This window comes from Ictidomys tridecemlineatus, chromosome 12 (genome assembly GCF_052094955.1).
Source record: "Ictidomys tridecemlineatus isolate mIctTri1 chromosome 12, mIctTri1.hap1, whole genome shotgun sequence".
Lineage (NCBI taxonomy): Eukaryota > Metazoa > Chordata > Mammalia > Rodentia > Sciuridae > Ictidomys > Ictidomys tridecemlineatus.
The window spans coordinates 31,462,014-31,481,849 of record NC_135488.1 but is presented as its reverse complement, the minus strand read 5'-3'; the positions used below and the strand labels follow the sequence as shown (position 1 = coordinate 31,481,849).

Below are 19,836 nucleotides of genomic sequence, written 5' to 3'. Positions count from 1 at the left end.
AACACCCAACACCAAAAATAAATAAGTGGATGGTATTTATTTAATAGCCAATGACAGCGGAGCACATCACAGCTTAGTGCTGAAGATCTCTGGCTTGGGTGGGTATGTAGACTGGTGCCACCCTGCTGTCGTGGGCCCCTGGGCAAGCACTGAACTGTTTTCTATCAGTTAGGGACAGTGGTGGCTACTTAAGAAAAAGTTTGTAAGGATTCAGTGAAGTGCATGTAAAGCCCTTGTGCCAGGGGCAGTCTACAGGAATGGTCGGCAGGGCTGGGAGTGCTCTGTAGCAGGGCATGTGCCAGCATGTGCAGGATGCGCAAGGCCCCGGTTCCTTCCCCAGTACTGAAGGGGAACAAAGGAGTCAGGCGCCACGGTGCATTCCTGTCATCCCAGCGGCTTGGGAGGCTGAGGCAGGAGGATCGTGAGTTCAAAGCCAGCCACAGCAACTTATCAAGGCCCTAAGCAACTTAGCAAGACCCTGTCTCTAAATAAAACATTAAAAAGGGGCTAAGGATGTGGCCCAGTGGTTGAGCTCCCTGGGTTCAATCTATGGTACCCAAAAAAAAGGACTAGCATGCAGCATGCTTCCTGTTGCGATTTCCAGTTTTCTCATGTTATTTTTGTGGGCACTGGTTACTAACTGTTCATTTCCAGCTGCCCTTTCCTTAACAGTGATGGACTTGAGCTGATCCTAGTGTTTATTTGCTAAAAACACTTGTTTTATATTTAAATCCACATGCAGAAAACGGCTAAGCTAGTTTTCATTTTATTTTCTTGGCTATAGCTATTAATATTCATTGTAATGATGGTAACAGTTACAATAGCCAGAATTTATACAAATCCATATGGAAGTCTCACAGTGCTTTCTGTAAAGATTTACTCTGAGTCTCACAGACAGCTATGACATAGTTAGGCTTTTTTTTTTTTTCGGGGTACAGGGATTGAGCTCAGGGGCACTCAGCCACTGAGCCATACCCCTGGCTTTCTTTTGTATTTTATCTAGAATCAGGGTCTCACTGAGTTGCTTAGGGCCTCGCTTTTGCTAAGGCTGGTTTTCAACTCATGATCCTCCTGCCTCAGCCTCCTGAGCCCCCTGGGATTACAGGTGTGCACCACCATACCCCACATAGTTAGGCATTTTTAATATTTATTTTATAATCAGGAAACAATTTAGAGCTATTAAGAGACATGCTTGCTTAAAGTCTATGCTCTGTGTAGCCCCTGGAGAGGTCCTAGTAAAACACAAGTCAGATCACATCAGTCCTCTGCTCAAAGCTCCAAGTGTCTTACCCCAATCTGAGAAAAAAGTGAAGGCCTTACCTGTTTCCTTTGCTAGGAGACTCCCAGCTCACCCCCCAAATTTCCTCACCCCAGGTCTTTCCCCAGAGTTCATTTATCAAAAGAGCTGCCTCTAGCCCCTCTGCCACCTGCAATCACAGCCTGTTTTCCCACCCACCCTGACCCTCTGATCTTCTTCTGTTCCTCCATAGTACTTACCACCTTCTGACACAGCATGCAACCGACTTATTGAGATTATTGTTTATTGTCCATTTTCCTCCATGCAAATGTGAGTTCTGTAAGGTCGGGGACGTTTGTTTTATCCATGGATATCCTCAGCTCCTGGAAAAATGGTGGCTAGTGAGGACTCCGTGAGCCCTTGCTGACTGCCTCAGGCAGGACGGGGAGAGTTCTGAGCCCCCCATCTTTGTCTCTGGAGTGTGATCTTCCACTGCTGCTTTCTTTGGTGGAAAGGTGGACACCAGAAAACTTAAATGAGGCGCAAACTTGTTCCTGTAGTCATTTTGCAGGGTTGCTTACTCCCCCAAGAATTGGCCTGTCTTCCTAGGAACTCAGCAGTTCCGATTGTCCTTCCCTCCAGGGGACATCCTGTTTACTGAATGTTCCTTTCCAATTTCTTTTGGATCTGTGTCACAGCCATCTTTTTTTCAAACCAGCAGAAGACCAAGCAAGGAGGGTGTGAGCCTTGATCCTGGGGTTGGGCAGGAGAACTGGTGGCCGTGAGGGGGTGGCCTGGAGCAAAGCCCTGGCTTGGGCAGCCTGGGGGCTTGGTGGCCTGGGACGTTCAGGAGACAGTGGGAGGCAGGGTGGAGACTTCAGAGACTTAGCGGGGTGGATGGTTTTCTCCCTGGAAAACCACAAGGGTTTGGGCTATAAAACAAACAGATCTATTCCAGTCTGGTGGTTACTGTCCATCCACAGAAGGGCACGGGCCAGTGAGACGAAGCCACCTTCCTAGTGCACACTCATCCCTGGTCCTTCCAGACTCAGAAGTGAGCCTCTGGGTGGGGAGCTAGTGTCGTAAACCATAAAAGTCTAACTCAAAAAACTGAACAGGGGGGCTGCAGCTCAGTGGTGGAGCACCTGCCTGGCAGGAGCGTATTCCTGGCTTCCGTCCCCGGCAACACACACACACACACAGAACATGAAGAAGTCTGTATTGGGCCCAGCAGGGTGGCGCACCCCTGTAATCCCAGTGGCTTGGGAGGCTGAGGCAGGAGGATCGCACGTTCAAAGCCAGCCTCAGCAGCAGAGAGGCGCTAAGCAACTCAGGGAGACCCTGTCTCTAAATAAAATACAAATAGGGCTGGGGGTGTGGCTCAGTGGACGAGTGAGTGCCCCAGGGTTCAGTCCCCGGTAAACCCGCTAATATGGAAGTCTGTATTGGGCTTTAAGGGTGCGTCTGGCTTGCAGGGAGGGTGCCTTCTGTTTGGTTGGATTCTGCGTCCCTGCGCGCCCGTGGCCTGTCCTCCGTGTGGGTGTCCACCCTGCTGCAGTGGTTGGCACTTCTGAGCTGGTGTGGGCGTCAGGAGGCTTGCTCTGAATTGTTGTCCTGAGCTGTGGACACTTTGCAGAGAAGCAGAGAGAAAGAAAACGCCCTCTCTCCTGACCTCCAGTGGTGTCCCCCCCACCCTTTCCTCTCCAAGTCGGCAAGCCTCCCAGGCCCAGGGGGCGCGTCCGTCACCCGCTCTAAGGACCTGCAGCTGCACCGTGGTCTTCCACTTTCTGCTCCTGACCAGGTTGGATAGATTTTGTTCTTTGTAGTGTTTCCCGAGAGTTTTGATAAGAATAACTGAAGTCCAATGCTGGGTTTAACCTGCAGGTCTGTCCCCCAGAACATAAAAAGTGAGGGTGAGTAGGTCCCGGGGCCTTCTGAGGGAGCCCCTGTGTCTCCTGGACAAGAACCGAGCCGGCAAGTTCGTGGGTGACCTGGGCCTTTGGGAGCTCAGGACCTGGAAGGTTAAAAGTGACCCCTGTATAGTCTTAAGCATTATTGAGAACCCAGCCAGCTGTGGTGGCAGATGTAATGCCAGTGGCTTGGGAGGCTAAGGCAGGAGGATCACAAGTTAAGGCCAGCCTTGCAATTTAGTGAGACCCTGTCTCAATTTTTTTTTTAAAAGGCTCTAGGGATGTGGGTAGTAGTTAAGCACCTTGTATTAAATCTATAATATAAAAGAAAAAAATTCTTGAGAACCCAACAGCTTTCTTTTATGTGAACTGCATCTGAATTAGAAGTTAAAATGGAAAAATTTTAGAACGCAAGAATACACAGCACCTATTCCTTTTGGCTAACGGAGAGAGTTATGAGGTCATCACACAACATGCAGCCTCTGGAAAACCCTTCTGGAAAATTCCATCATACATTCCTGAGACAATGAGAGCGAAAAGAGCAGACAACATGTTATTATTATGAGAATGGTTTTTACTGGAGAAAGACTGACTGTGGGGAAAGGTGCATCCTGGAAGGAGTCGCTGAGCTGCACTTTGAGAATGGCTGCCCTGCTACGTTGACTTGGAGCTAAGAAATTCCTGACCACCATATCGACAGAAAATTCCAACTTTATCCAGCAAAAAAAGGTGCACTACTAATAAAGTTGTCATTTTTAAATTTAAAGATTACTTATATTGTTTTAAGCAGTTGGATCCTAACAATAAATAGAATCAACCCAGCAGAAAAAAATTTCTTCCAATTTCAGTGTATTTTTGATGTCAAGAAGCATCCTAGGGTTATTCATCAAAGACTTTCAAACACACACAAATGCTCTTAGGATGGAATTCTCAGGGAGAAGTACATGACTGGTGAAGAAGCTGAGCAGGATGGTGCGTGCTGTGATCCCAGGAGCTCTGGAGGCTGAGGTAGGAGGATCACAAGTTCAAAACCAGCCTCAGCAACATAGTGAGGCCCTAAGCAACTCAGCAAGACCCTGTTTCCAAATAACATATAAAAAAGGGCTGGAGATGTGGCTCAGTGGTTAAGCACCCCTGGATTCAACCCCCAGTGAAAAAGAGTGTTTTCAATGGGCAATGTCAATGTTAATGCCAAGATATTCCAGGTGGGGCTGGGTGTTGCTCAGAGGTAGAGGGCATGCTCAGCAAGTTCAAGGACAGTATTCAATACACATAACAGATACCCAAGGTCCTCAAATTATGTTTCTTACAACTGCTTAAGTTCTTTTTTTTTTTAAAGAGAGAGAGAGAGAATTTTTTAATATTTATTTTTTAGTTCTCGGCAGACACAACATCTTTGTTGGTATGTGGTGCTGAGGATCGAACCCAGGCCGCATGCATGCCAGGCGAGCGCGCTACCGCTTGAGCTACATCCCCAGCCCTTGCAACTGCTTAAATCATGAAAATTTTCAGAATACAAGCCTCAACATATCCAAGAGGTGATATGTATTTTTCACAATTATTTTTTGGTACAGGGGATCGAACCCAGGGGCACTTAGTCAGTGAGCCACATCCCAGCACGACCCCCCCCCCCGCTTTTTTTTTTTTTTTTTTTAAGACAGAGTCTTGCTAAGTTGCTTAAGGACTAAGGCTGGCCTCAAAGTTGTGATCCTCCTGCCTTAGCCTCCCAGGTCACCGGAATTATAGGCCTGAGCCGCCACACCTGGCTTTTTTATTTTTTCTTTTCTTTTCTTTTTGTTTTGGTACCATGGATTGAACTCAGGGGCACTTGAACTCTGAGCCACATCCCAGCTCTATTTTGAGATAGGGTCTTGCTGAGTTGCTTAGAGCCTTGCTTTTGCCGAGGCTGGCTTTGAACTTGTGACTCTCCTGCCTCAGCCTCCCGAGCTGCTGGGATTACAGTCATGCACCACTGAGCCCGGCCTCCATATTTTTTAATTGGTGCATTATAGTTGTGCCTACGGTGGGATTTGATGTTACATAGTTGTACATGCACACAATGTAACTATATAATTTGGCCAATATCACTCCCAGCACTCCCCCCCCCATCTCCTATGTCCTGATCCCTCCTCTACTGACCTCCCTTTGACTTTCTTGAGACCCTCCCCTGCCACCATACGTTTCTTTTCCTTTCTTTTCCTTTTCCTCTCTGGTTTCCACATACCTTGAGGTTTCCCAACCCTTGACCTTCTGAGTTTGGCGTATTTTACAAACATCATGGTCTCTACGTCCATCCATTTTCCTGCAAATGACATATAATTCCATTCTTCTTTGTGGCGGAATGGAGCTCATTGCGTATATATACCTCATTTTCTTTACCAGTGACACTTCTGTGGGCCAGAGATGCAGAATCAACCAAATCAGTAGACAGAGCTGTGTTTTTAAAACATGACCTTTTGAATTTTAGCACAGTTTCAGATCTAAAGAAAGCGGGGGGATAGGCCAAGGGATCTGGGTAAATCCCACCTTCACTTCGCGGTCCTGGAGAAGCCAGATTTAAAGATAGGTAGTCAGTGTAGTTAGGTAAATTGGGTCTAACATGGAGTAAAATTGAAAATGAAGACCATGTTGAGAATGGAGTCCGGGAAAAGCAGAGCAGAATGTTAATGTCCCCAAGGCCCAGAGCCCATCCCAAAGAAATGTTAATGAAACAGCTTTCAGCAAACTTGGAGATGCTGACCCCAAAGTCCTTCCTGCCCAGATTACTTCTTTGGCCCACCTGTGCCCCACCCTTCGGGCCTTCCCACCTACATGCCATCACTGAAACATAACAGAACAAAGGACAGGAATGAGGCGGGGGGCAGATGAAGACCTTAGCTATAAAAAGGGGAAGACTTTGCCCTTCCATGGATTCCACCTCTTGGGTCCCCTTCTTCCTCCGGGAGAAGTCTTTTCTGCTGTCCTTAATAAAGCTTCTACTTTCCACTCTGACCTTGCCTGGGTGTGCTTCTCTGGTGTTATACTTCAACATGGGGGAAGCAAGGACGCTCAACAGCGGTGACACTGGCGTCACCATCACGTGGGACGTCTGTCACAACTGATGCGCCATTCCTGATGCCTCCTGGTGACTGAGTTCAGGTTTCCCTTGTCACTACCTCTGTCCTTTGCTTGTCCCAGGATTTCATTCAGGATTCCACATTCCGCCCTCTCCCCTGTGCCTTTCGGTTTCTCAGACTTTCCTTGTGTCCTTGACCTGGTGTTTGCAGCAGGTTGCACTTTCCTTAGGATCGCACTGGGCTTTCCCCTTCCAGGAGGAAGCCCGGGCCGGACGGAGGTGCTGTTCCCTTATCATGTGGACTCCGAGTGCTGATTTTGTATGAGGAGATTTCCAAGTTCGAGGCCAGCCTCAGCAACGTAGCGAGGCCCTAAGAAACTTAGTGAGACCCTGTCTGAAAAGAAAAGGGAAAAAAGGGCTGAGGAGGTGGTTTGGTGGTAGAGCACTTGCGGGTTCTATCCCTGGTACTGTCAGAAAGAACTGCTTGCGTGGGCTCGTCCCTGGGATGTGCCGTTGTCGAGTGGTACATGCCCGCTCTGGGTGATTTCGCTCTGCTCCTGCCCTGACCGAGAGCCGCCCTTATTCCACGCAGCCCTGGTTCCTTTAGTTGGAGGGCGGTTTTAAAAACCCAGATCCATTTCTCAGGTGTCTCTCACCTCTGAAGTGATGGCCTCTTCTTCCTTTGGCTCGGCGTCTTCCCTCCCTTTAGTTACAGGGCCTGTGTTCACTTAGCAATGCTCTGGGAACCCATCAGTCGTCACCGGTAGCAGAGGCTCCACGGCTTCACGGCAGAAATGCTGACCCTGTGCTCTCACCCTGCTCTCCCTGGTATTCTGAAATGTCCCCCACAGCGTGACATGGGCACAGTGGAACCGGCTGGCCAGCCTCAGAACCCGCTCTTCTTGGGGCTGGGACAGCGAGTCTGCCCTCTCCCCGCAGTATTGCAAGTCTGACCAACGCTGCGCCTCCCCCGCCAGAGCCTGGAGGGGAAGGAGCTGCCTTTGGGGTGCAGGGCTGCCTGCTCTGGGACCAGGGGCTTTTCTGAGTTCATGGTTTGGTCGTCTGCAGTCTGCACACCTTCTCACTGAACTCTGGGCTTTGGGCTTGAAGCGGTGAGCCGAGAAATGGTTGTGTGCTGAGCCCAGGATTCCAGTAGGAGTGGCCCGTCCCCTACTCCAGGTCTCATGGTGTCTTCCCACTGCAGGTCTGACGGAGATGGCGGTCTTCAGTTGCGAGGCCCACAACGACAAAGGGCTGACCGTGTCCGAGGGCGTGCAGATCAACATCAAAGGTGAGCAGCACGGGCAGGGCCCGAGGGCTTGGGGCTGGGGTGCCCGGGGTGAGCTCCTGTAGACAGCTGCTCCCGTCCAGCCCTGGCTTTCCACTGACTTTCTTTGTGGCCTCGGACGAGTCACTTCACCTTTGTGGCTTCAGCATTCGGTTCTGGGAGATAATTGCAAAACCTACATATTGTCCAGGCTTAATGATCGAATGCAAATAAAGGGCTCACACAGTCCTAGCACAGCCAGTCGCGGTGGCACACGCCTGTAACTCAGCAGCTGGGGAGGCTGAGGCAGGAGGATCGTGAGTTCAGACTCAGCCTCAGCAACTTGGCCCTAAGCAACTCAACGAGACCCTGTCTCTAAATAAAAAATAAAAAGAGCTGGGGATGTGGCTCGGTGGTTAAGTGCCCTGGGTTCAATCTCTGGCACTAAGTAGTAATAATAACAATACCTGGCACATAAGTCTTTGGTAAACACAGCAGCTCTGACATGTTCACCTCTGAGCATAGTAGCTCCTACCTCCACCTCCACCCTGAGCTTCTCCTAGCAACTTTGAAGAGCCCTGGAGGAGGGATTGCTTGAGGAGTCAGTCCAGGGAGTAGACTCTGTCCTTCCTGGGCCACCTGGGCCTGACACAAGTGTCCCCAGCTGTTGACTTAGAGGGAGGAGCCGGAGGAGAGAGCAGGTCACAGTCTGCCCAGCTCCTGCTCCTCCTCCTCCTCTCCCTGCTTCCTGTGAGCTTGGACTTCACTGGGGCTGAGTGTCCTGCGCTGGGAATGACAGTGACAGAAGCAGGCTGGGGAGACCTTCCAACCCTCCACATGGCCTCCCTCCTCTGGAACCCAAGGGTGTGGTAACCAGAGGTGTTGGAACCGAAACTGAAAGGAAGGGTCACCCTAAACCACCCTGTCTCTTCGCACGTCTTCTTCCTTAGAATCCAAGCACACCTCGTGTTTTGCCGTCTGATCTTAATTTAGATATATATATATCATAATAATTTTATATCATATGCGTAACATATTATAAATCATATGCATAAAATATATTATAATTTATATAATAAATAATGTGTATTCATATAATATATGGAATAACATAACTTATTATTAATCATGTTATTAATTTTAATATAAAATTAATACATATCTGTTACTAATTATATTACTAATATTATTAATAAATAACATAAATTACATAAATGCATCATATGATGCACATTACATATACATATGTTATATAATTTGGATACATCGCATACACTGGAGAGGTAATATTGGGACAGTGTTTCTTTCATCTTATCCTTGGGGAAACAATGCAGGAAAGAAGCAGCTTGTTTGAGCTGGTGCTGGTCGAGGTTGGCACACAGGAGAGGGGTGCAAAACTACAAAAGAAACTCTTCTTCTCTTTTGCTGATTTTAGTTTCAGCAGGTCGTCTGTCCGGACAAAGGCTGTGAAAGTGCCATGTTATTTTTTGTTGTTGTTGTTTGTTTGTTTTGTTTTTGGAACCAGGGATTGAACTCAGGGGCACTTGGCCACTGAGCCACATCCTCAGCCCTATTTTGTATTTTATTTAGAGACAGGGTCTCACTGAGTTGCTTAACGCCTCACTTTTGCTGAGGCTGGCTTTGAACTCACAATCCTCCTGTCTCAGCCTCCCAAGCGGCTGGGATTACAGGTGTGCGCCAACGCACCCGGCTTTGAAAGGGCGGTTTCTAAAAGTTCACTGGAACTTTTTTAAAAGTGAGCAAACTCAAAGTGATCCCTGGAGGAAGGGTTTAACTTCCTTCCTTCCCATTATGACAGTTCCAAAAGATATGTTGGGAATTTCAGAAATCTGTGAGTGGGTGTAAATTTGTAAAGAATCTTTTTTCCCAAACTTGTGTTTTGGGCTTTCATTTATCTTAAAATTTATGTCACAGCAACCAAGATCCCCTTTTTCTGAATTATTCTTGCTATGAAGCCGGGCACAGTGGTGTTTCCCTGTAATGCTAGCTCTCTGGAAGGTGAGGCAGGAGGATTGCAAGTTCAAGGCCAGCCTTAGCAACTTAGTAAGATCTTGCCTCAAAAATGTATATCTGTATAAAGAAAGTGCCGGAGAAGTAGTTCTGGGGTAAAGCTCCCTGGGTTCAATTCCTGGCACCTCCTGCAAAGTGTTATTGCTGGAACGTATGTGGTCAGATTTGGATCTAGAAGAGGCAGGTCCCTCTTCAATGGTTCCCTGCTGAACGTGGCCCAGGCCACCCCCTGCTTCCTTCCCTTCCCACCTAGCTCAGGCCACACATTTGACCTTGTCTTGACCCACCCCAGCCTCACGGAGCAGGTATTCCCTGTCCCCATTTACACAGAAGGGACTGTGTGTAGAGCAGGTATGTCACAGTGCCCAGGCCATGCCTGGGCAGGTGGTGGACTAGCCTCCCGGGCCTGTGGGTGCTCCCGCCCATCTGCCTACATCACTCACAGTAGGCCTCCCTCATCCTGGCCGAGGACACAAGCTCTGGGGTCGTGCAGTCCTGAGCTCAGGGCCTTCTATTGCTTATACCCCTCTGTGACCTGTGGCAAGTTTTAATTTCTCTGTGCAGTTTCCTCATCTGCAGGAAGGGACTGTAAGGCCAGCTCTCTAATAGGGTTTTAGCAACAATCAAATGACACAAAATGGCCTATGGTAAGCTCACAAGAATGCTGGTCATCGTCTTGGATTAGATTAAATTTTACTGACAATTAAGTTCAATGTGAAAAGACGAGATGCCCCAAGCTTTCACATCCCCTTTGGATTGTCATTGAGATAGCCCTCCCTGTCCCACAGGGGACTTAGGTGGCTGCAGGCACACTGTGGCAGGAACCTGCCCCCAGCAGAAGCAGTTGCCCTGTCCTCTGATTCTCACCTGTGGCCTAGTGGAAAGCTGATCCCCTACACAGGCACTCGTCACACACACGCGCACACACACACACACACACACACACGCACACATGCACACGGACACACATGGACACACATGGACACACACATGGACACAGACTTGCACACGGACACACACACGGACACAGACTCGCACACGGACACACACACATGCACACGGACACACACATGCACATGGACATGTACGCACACGGACACATATGCACACGGACACATGCACACAGACACACACGCACACACACACACACCACACGAACACACACGCACATGGACACACACACGCAGCCCTGTGCCACCCTCTGGTCTACTCACAGGGCCCTCTTGTCATTGGTGGTTGCAGTCAGCTTTTGTGTTGTTGGGACCAAAATGACTGACAAGAGCGACTTAGGAGAGGAGTAGTTTATTGGGGACTCAGTTCTGGAGGTCTCAGTGCCTAGATGGCCGACTTTGCTACCTGGGCCCCAGGTGACGCAGCACAGTATGGTGGAAGGGTGTGGTGGACAGAGAGCTCAGGTCACAGCCACCAGGAGAGAGAGAGAGCTCTGCTCACCAGGGACCAAAATATAAACCCCAAAGACATGTGACCTGCCTTCTCCAGCTGCACCCTACCGGCTGCAGTTACCACCCAATTAACCCAGGTCACTGGATTAATCCACTGATTAGGTTCCGGCTCTCACGATCTAATCATTTCGCCTCCGACTATCCCCACAGTGCTTCACGCCTGAGTTTTCTTGGGATCCCTCATATTCCAACCATCATGGTGCCAATGTGGGCCTCCCTACGGGGCTGTGCACTTCACAAAGGCAGGGCTGTGGCTCTCGTCCCTGTTCCCTGCACCAGTGTCCAGCCAAGTGGCCTCACAAGCAGTGTCAAGAATATGCACTCAGTGAAGGACGGGAAGCCCTCCACGTGGCTTCTCAGGGATGAGAGAAGTGGCCGAGTCCCACTTCCCAGGCGCAGGCAGAGCCTTCCCACTGCTGGAAGGACGTTGCCCTACAGTCCAGCTGGCTCCTCTTGGAAACAGGGTCCTCGTGCCGATCGCAAGACACAAAGTGGTGAAGCGCATTTGTTCAGTGGCTTTGGCCTCCAGGGCTCACGACTGTGCTTGTGCCTTTGTGTTTCCCCAGCAATTCCCTCCCCGCCAAAAGAAGTCCGCATCCACAAGAGCTCGGCTCACAGCGTTCTCGTCTCCTGGGTCCCAGGTTTTGACGGATACTCTCCATTCAGCAATTGCAGCATCCAGGTAAACCTCGCAGAGGGCCCTGCAGGACTTGCTCCCCATCCTGCCTCCTGAGCCCCGCTCTGCCAGCTTCCCCCAAGGGCTCCACATGCCTCGACTCCCCCGCTAGTGTCCACCACCCTCTGTCCACCATGTGCTTCCTTCTCTTTCACTGCCCAGCACCCAACCAGAAGAAGGCTTGTTTCCAAGGGAGAACATCATGAGACCAGGGAAAATTCTTTTTTTTTTTTTTTAATACCTGGAATTGAACCCAAGAATGCTTTACTACTACTGAGCCACATCTCCAGCCCTTATTTATTTATTTAGAAACAAGGTCTCGATGAGTTGCTTAGGGCCTCACTAAGTTACTGAGGCTGACCTTGAACTTGCTATCCTCCTGCCTCAGCCTCCCGAGTCTCTGGGATTACAGGCTTTTGCTACCTCGCCCAGTGAGGATCCATTTTTGATTACAGAAACACATTCCTGATGAGAGAAGCCCCAGTGGGACTCCTCCTGGGCTGGAGCTGTGAAGGACCAATGGGCCAGCAGCACACAGGTCACCCGTTGCTGTTAAAAGTGGCACCTAGGCAGTGTCTCCCTGGGGACCCTGGGGATTACAGGCCTTGGTGACTCTTGAGCCATTTTTAACCACTACTTAGAACTGGCATGAAAAAAAGAGTGCTGTCGGAAATATAGGCTGACCGTCCTAAAATGGTACCTTGGCCTGATGTAAGCTCTGCTCCCGGGCATTCCTTTCACAAAAATGGAAACAGTGGCCGTAACACTCCTGTTTACCCAGTGGCCACAATGGCCCAGGGACTTTGCAGACGCCTGACTAGAAATACAGAGCGCTTCAGGGTCCGAGCCCTTCCACAGCCTCTGAGCGGCAGAACCGAGTGGCATCCCGGGCAGCTGTGACACCCAGAGCAGAGCTGGGACCCCTGTGCTCCTTAGCCCGGGGAGCATCTGTATGGAGCAGGTCACCAAGCACCAGGGTCATCTGCTGATCACGAGAGCGCATTCTGCCGTGCATGTCACCCTTGAGGCAGAGATGGTCCTGTCTCCTAAATGCCTTGTTTATTACTTAAAAAGTCTCACCGTCACATAGGCCAGCCTGCCAAGTCAGGGAAGGGGCTCCTGAAGAATGTTGTCAACCAGATGTTTTTGATAGCAAACAATTACTTTCTCTGCCCTTAGTGCCTCCTACTCTATCTAACAGCTGTTCCTTCTCTGAGGAATAAAAATAAGCATTATCCCTAAAAATAACCTTCACCCTATCCCACCATTCGAAGCCTGGCTTAATTTTTTTTTTTTTTTTTAAATCGGTTAAGAATTTTTGTTGTCAAAACTTTAAAAATTTCAGTAGAAAATTTAGGTTCATATATTTTGGCTTTGTTGAAGAGTAGACAACATTTTTTTTAAACGTGTCAATTTGATTCAATTAGCATTGTTCAAAATTATTAATACATTTCCCATATTAAATTTAAGAACATTTTTCAACAAAAGAAATCTAAAAAAATAATGAAAAAAAACAAATTACAAGTGGGAGAAGATATTCCCAACAATTACAGAGTAATAATATCAGAAGATTTAAAAAATAAAGATGGACCAGTAAGAAATGCAAGATTGACTCAACTGAAAAATTGTGGCCAATATAGACGAGGCCTTGTACTGAATAAAAATAAAACATAAGAATAAAATTATTGGAAATCAGCAAAAATTTTAATATGACACAAATACCATTTACATCCATTCTACTGACAAAGACTATGTGATAATACCAAATGTTAGGAGGGATGTGGCCACAGAGAAGCTCTTATACATAAAAGTATAAATAAGTACAAATATTTTCAAGAGTTTAACATTATATCACCTATCCTGGCTTAATTTTCGTCCACCTTTATTTTTGTAAAACTCCCAGGTACTAGCAGGCTATCATCAGGGATGGCATTTTTTTTTTTTTTGTGGCAGAAGGAATTGAACCCATGGCCTCATGCAAGCACTCTACCACGGAGCTACATCCCCAGCCAATAGCCACCTTTCTTTAAACACTTTTTTTTTTTTGAGGTTTATTTCATATTCTGTAACAGTTACCCATCTAAAGCATACAGTCCAATGGTTTTGAGTATATTCCCAACCACACCACTATCTAATTGCGTCTATAGTCATAAGAGCTTTTTATTCAGCTTTTTATGCTTTCTTATGATAGCTCTTTTTGATTTTGATTATTAGCATCTTGCTGGTTTAATGAGTTGGGAAGTATGCCTTATTCTTCAATGTCTTGAATATTTAAATCTTTTAAAAATTTCTCACGAATCCATCAGCAAAGCCAGCTGGTCCCTGGTTTTCTTTCTGGGAAGATTTTTAATATTAGTTCAGTGTTTTTACTTGGTGTAGGTCTACTCAGATTTCTATTTCTTCTTGAGTCAGTTTTGATAGTCTGTGTGTTTCTAGGAATTCAATCATTTCATCTAAGTTTTCTAATTGTTGGTCTACCATTATTTATAGTATGCCATTATAATTCTTTTAAATTCTTTGAGGTTCATAGTAATGTCTTTCCTTTCATTCCAGATTTTAGTAATTTGCATCTTCCCTTTCTCATTTTTCTTAATCAGTCTAGCTAAAGATTTGCCAGTTTTGTTGATCTTTTTTGAACAACTAGCTTTGTTTCTTTGAAATTTTTTCTATTGTTTTTCTGACCTCCATCCTATTCCTTTTTTGCCTTAGTCTTCAATTTCTTCTGTTTGCTCCAGTTTAATTTTCTCTTTATTTTCTAATTTCCTGAGGTAGACCATTAGGTAATTGATGGGAGATTTCTTTTTAAGTAGAGGCGTATATGCTATGCATTTCCCTCTCAGCACTGCATTAGCTGCATCACATGAAGTTACTTTTTATTGTGTTTTGAGTCATCTCAAGTTTTTTGTTTTTGTCTTTTTCCCTGGCATTTCATCTTAGTCCTCTTGGTTATAGGAGTATGTTGTTTAATTTCCACGTCGTTGTAAAAATTTCACATTTTCTTCTTTTGCTGGTATCTAATGGAATAACATCGTGTCTGGAGAATATACTTATTATGATTTCAGTAGTTTTAAATTTGTTAAGGAGACTGTTTGAGAGGCACTCGAGAAGAATGTGTATTTGGCTGTAGTTGGTGGCGTGTTCTACACGTGGCGGGTCTAGTTGGTTGATAGTCTTGTTGGTCTTCTGTTCTCTTGTTGCTCTTCTGCCTAGTAAGCCTATCTGTAACTGGAAGTGGAAAATTGAGGTCTCAACTTTTGTGAAGGGGGGACCCCTGGGGATGGAACGTGCGTGCTCTGTGGCTGAGCTCCTCCCCCAGCCCCTCAAGTTTTGTTTTTGAGTTGTCTACGTCTCCCTTCAGTTCTATCAGTTTCCTCATCATGTGTTTTAGGGCTCTATTATTAGGAACATGCAGAGCGTGTTTCCCTAGAACTCGACATTTTTCATTTATAACGTCACTGACATGTGGACCAGCCCTTTTCAAATGGGCCCCACTAAACTGGGATTGCCTTCTCTCCCGAGGGCTGTTAACTTGAGGGGGGCTCTGAGGAAGACCCTTCCCACACCTTGGGGAGGGGGTGTCAGGGTAGATGTGAAGTAGGGAAGGATGGCCGGAAGGACTGGGAGCGCCAGGCACCCCTGAAGGTGGGAGATGGTCACAGAGAAGCCTCCCCTGCTCTGTCTGTGCCGTGGCTTTTGTACCGAGAAACGTCACCCTGGGACAGCCCGAGGCCAGGCCCCCTTGCCCATCTTGGATCCTGTCCTCCTTTCCTCTCCACCGGGACTGCTAGACTTAGCACACAGGAACACAGGACACAGTGCTCTATGATTTATCTGTACTAAAAATTATTTGAAATTCGGATTGAACCGAGTGTCCTTTTTTCCTTTAGCAGGTCTGGGTTAGTGGGGTGGGCCCCAGGAGTTACCCTTGTACCTTTTGCTGATGAAGAGTGAATCCCCATTCCTGAAACCACCAAGTATGGCTCTGTGCTTTGCTACAATTTTGAACTCTGACTTGGTAACAAATGAATGTTCTGGACGAGATTCAGATCCACACTCTAGCGGGACACACCCTTCTGCTTCCTTTGGTCCTGACGTTAGGCCCTTCCGTCACCCATTTTTGGGCCACATGCTCCATGTCTAATTTTAGCTCTGGCACCTACTCCTTGCCGCTCCAGGCCCTCTCCCCAGGGACCACGAGAAGGACCTTCCAGAAGCTCGGCTCCTTCCAGGGGCATGCTGTAGGAGTGTGGGTGCCTGGGGACGCTCCACCTGTGGCTCTGGAAACCGGGTGGGGACAGAGCCAGCCTCATCCTCGTGGCTGGTCACAGGAAGGAGTGTGTACTCCAGTGCGAGAAAACAAAGAGTCAATTCTGCCGCCCAAGATAAGCACAGGGCCCTGTTTCTCCACCGGTGGTTCCTTGGGACAACTGGTACCTTCCTGTCCCCCACAGGATCTGAGTCAGAGGTGGAGCTCGGCCCCCACCCCCTCACGGCACCCACCAGGGGATGTAGAGTTCCAAAATGGTCATTTCTGGCCTGCTGCCCTACACTGCAACCCGTATCCTGAAATTACAGCACCGTGCATTCCCATCCCATAATTGCACGCCCGTTGTTAAGGGCAAGCAAGATCTTATGGAGTGGAGATTTTTTTTCCCCAAATTGCTGTTAGTTTTACATGGTACTGTCTGTCTTTTCAGATTTTATAAGTATTCATGTTGTAGAAAAAAACATGCAGTGGGAGAAAAAGAAATCTCCTATCACCCCAACCCCAAACAGGAGGTGTGCTTGAGGGAAAGAGGTAGCTTTGGCCCAGGACTGGGGTTTTTCTGGCTCTCTTGCTGTGCACACAGACGTTTAGAGAGGGGTGTGGGGAGGCTTGTGGAGTGTGTGCGGGAAGGGATGAGGAAATCCGTGTTTAAAGGAGATTTAGAAAAAACTTCTGGATGAAATGTAAATGGTCCTTTGCTGTATCTCCCCCCCCCCTCAAAATGCCATAAAATTTGCATTACCTGTGTGTGCTTGTGGAGTTGAGTTTCTATTTGAGTGCAGATGGGAAAGAAGAAAGGGCACACTGCTGAAATTAGCTTCAAGGCAAGAGTGTGGATTCTCAGGCTACATCATATAAAGAACATAAATTTTAAAAAGTGAAGCCAACAAATCCATCTACCCAGAGGAAAATCTGGAAAGCATTGTCTCTAAAGGGCCAGAGGGTAAATATTTTAGGCTGTGCCAGTCATATGCAGGGTCTTGCCTGTGTTGCATATTCTGTGAAACATCTGGAATATGAGATCAGGAATCGAGGTGGGGCCAGGCATGGGGCAGAGAGACATGCCTGTAATCCCAGAAACCTGGGAGGCTGAGGAAGGAGGATCACAAATTCAAAGCCAGCCTTAGCAACTTAGCAATGCCCTAAGCATCTTAGCGAGACTTTGTCTCAAAATGAAAAATAAAAAGGGCTGGGGATATGGCTCAGTGGTTAAGCATCCCTGGGTTTAAACCCCAGTACCAAAAAAAAAAATTAATAATAATGATAATAATAATAGAAGTGGTTCTGGGATGGGCTGGGGTTGTCTCAGTGGTACAGCACTTGCCTAGCATGTGTGAGGCCCTGGGTTCGATCCTCAGCACCACATAGAAATAAATAAATTAAATAAAGATATTGTGTCCAACTACAACTAAAAAATAAATGTTAAAAAAAAAGAAGTGGGTCTGGGAGAGGAGGGATTACCTTATTTTATTTTCTAGTATAATGTGGGTTATAACCATTATGGTATAATCATACTTAGTTGCTTTGTTAACTACCACAGTGAGAATCCTTAGGATAGGCATTTCCCACCATCCCCAATGGCTACCCCAGTAGCTTGAGCAATGGTGGGAGAAGTCGTGTGTGCCCTGAGAGGAAGCAGATCTGCCCCCGTCCAGGTGCAGAGGAAGGGCCACGTGCAGAGGATGGCATGTGTGCCAGGTCGAGCATTCCCACCCTCTGACTAACGCTGGTCCGTACCTTCACTTCATTCAGGTCAAGGAAGTTGACCCTCTGAGTAACGGCTCGCTCATGACCTTTTACACCTCGCCCACCCCACATCTGTATCAGATCGAGCAGCTGCAAGCCCTGGCTAATTACAGCGTCGGCGTGTCCTGCATGAACGAGATAGGCTGGTCGGCAGCGAGCCCTTGGGTTCTGGCCAGCACCACTGAAGGAGGTAATTCCTGGGACGCACGGAGGACGCTCCCGGGGTGTGTGAACACTCAGACCTTTTCCTGGGGCCTGGTTTTCAGTGTTCACTTTAAAAGGGGTTAGGGGAAACACCCATGCTAACCTCTGGTAGTGTTTTCTTTTACACAGGAAGATAATGCACACTTTTAAAAACCAGTGTCATTTTAAATTAAAATATAATACACAAAAGTTATTATTCATAACATTAAACTCAAGAGCCAGTGACCTGGGTCTGGCTAACATTTGCTCAGCACCCACGAGGTGCCGGGAGCCCAAAGGTGCTTTCCAGGCTGTTCTGCATGAGGGCCTACCCCAGCCGCGGGCACTAGGCACTATCTTTACCTAGGTACTGTTCCTAGGTATTATCTTTACCTAGGTACTGTTCCTAGGTAATTTCTTTACCTAGATACTGTACCTAGGTACTATCCTTACGCTTTAAAGACTCTTCTCTGTATCGCTTTTGATTTTAGATTTCTTTCCTTTTCTGTGAACAAGGGAATGGCCGTGGCAGTTCTGTCCCCTTCCAGTCACGTAGTTTCTGTTGTCCCCAATTCAGGGTCCTCACTTCACCTACACAGGCTCTTCCCCGCCCTGTGTCCCTCCCTGTACAGTCAGTGTCACAGTCAGTACAGATGGAGAGACGGGTCTGGATCTGAAATTTTGAGGGCTTGAGGAGGGGGATTGAGCTAAATTAGAAATCAGTGCCACAGCCAGGCACCTTGGTGCACACCTGTTACGCCAGCAGCTCAGGAGGCTGAGGCAGGAGGATCACAAGTTCAAAGCCAGCCTCAGTGATTTAGCAAGGCCCTAAGCAACTTGGAGACCCTTCATCTGGTCATCTTGGTAACCATGTTGCTCTCACAGCGAGAAGTGACCTATAAATGACAACTAGGTCCAGTTAGCTGATGGTCGTTTTCAACCTATATTCCTACTGATTTTTTTCCTACCTGTTGTATCGACACCTGTTTCATAAGGTGGCATATACTTTGTTTTTACATATATTTTACATGTATGTTTGAGTAGATGTGCACAAGTACAGAATACACATTGCTTTTAGAGGGGAGTAGAGATTGAACCCAGGGCCTCACACATGCTAAGCAGGTGGTTTACCACCGAGCTCCACCCCCAACTCCCACTGCGTTTTAATCCTTTCACAGTCTCTGCCTCTAAATTGGGGCATTTATTCCATTCAAGTGTGGCACTGCCATTTGAGTGGGGTGGACCGAGGTACATCACATTTTCTCTGTTCTTTGTGTATTTGTTCTCCTATTCTTCCTTCTTTTGGGTTAGTCAAATATTTATCTCCATTGTTGATTTTTTGGCCTTAACTTTTTCTCTGTTCTTTGTTGTTGTTAGGAACAGGTTTTATTTTTGTTTGTTCTTTTTAGTTATACATGACAGTGGAGTCTATTTTGATCACATACACAAAGAACAGAGAAAATGTGATGTACATTTTCCCAGACCTGCCCCATTTTAGTACCTGGGCCCTCGGCTACTGAGCTTCCCCATGTTCTTTGGGGAGAATAGACTTGCTGAGTTACAGCTCTCAAATGTGTTACAATTTCTCTTCTACCATTGACAATTTTTTTTTTTTTTTGGTCCCAGGGATTGAACCCAGGGGTGCTTAACCACTGAGCCACATCCCCAGCCTTTTTAATGTTTTATTTTGAGGCCAGATCTCACTAAATTGCTTAGGGCCTCACTAAATTGCTGAGGTTAGCTTTGAACTCATGATCCTCCTGCCTCAGACTCCAGAGTTGCAGGGATTATGGGCGTGTGTCACTACACTCGGCTACCTACTGACTACTTTTTGCCCTTAAAATTCCTTCTTGTCACTGTAGAGGGGTTCTAGGAGGAGGCAGACACAAAGGACTGCGGAGTCAGCATGCTCCCTCATAAATTCGGCAGCAGACTGCAAGGTGTGTGTCTTATCCCACAGGCACGGCGCTGGCAATGTGACTGTGACGGTTCCCAAGCTGA

The 19,836-nt window shown here is 47.3% G+C and overlaps 1 protein-coding gene across 2 annotated transcripts in view; it reads left to right on the top strand.

The window, feature by feature from the left end:
* Nucleotides 1-19,836, top strand: part of Mertk (MER proto-oncogene, tyrosine kinase) — a 97,440-nt gene that overhangs the window by 40,797 nt on the left and 36,807 nt on the right. For both annotated transcript variants that reach the window (XM_005340237.5, XM_078028303.1), the window contains exons 5-7: nt 7,407-7,493; nt 11,530-11,645; nt 17,659-17,842. In XM_005340237.5, the coding sequence (XP_005340294.2) occupies nt 7,407-7,493; nt 11,530-11,645; nt 17,659-17,842 (387 nt within the window). The remainder of the gene's footprint in view (nt 1-7,406; nt 7,494-11,529; nt 11,646-17,658; nt 17,843-19,836) is intronic.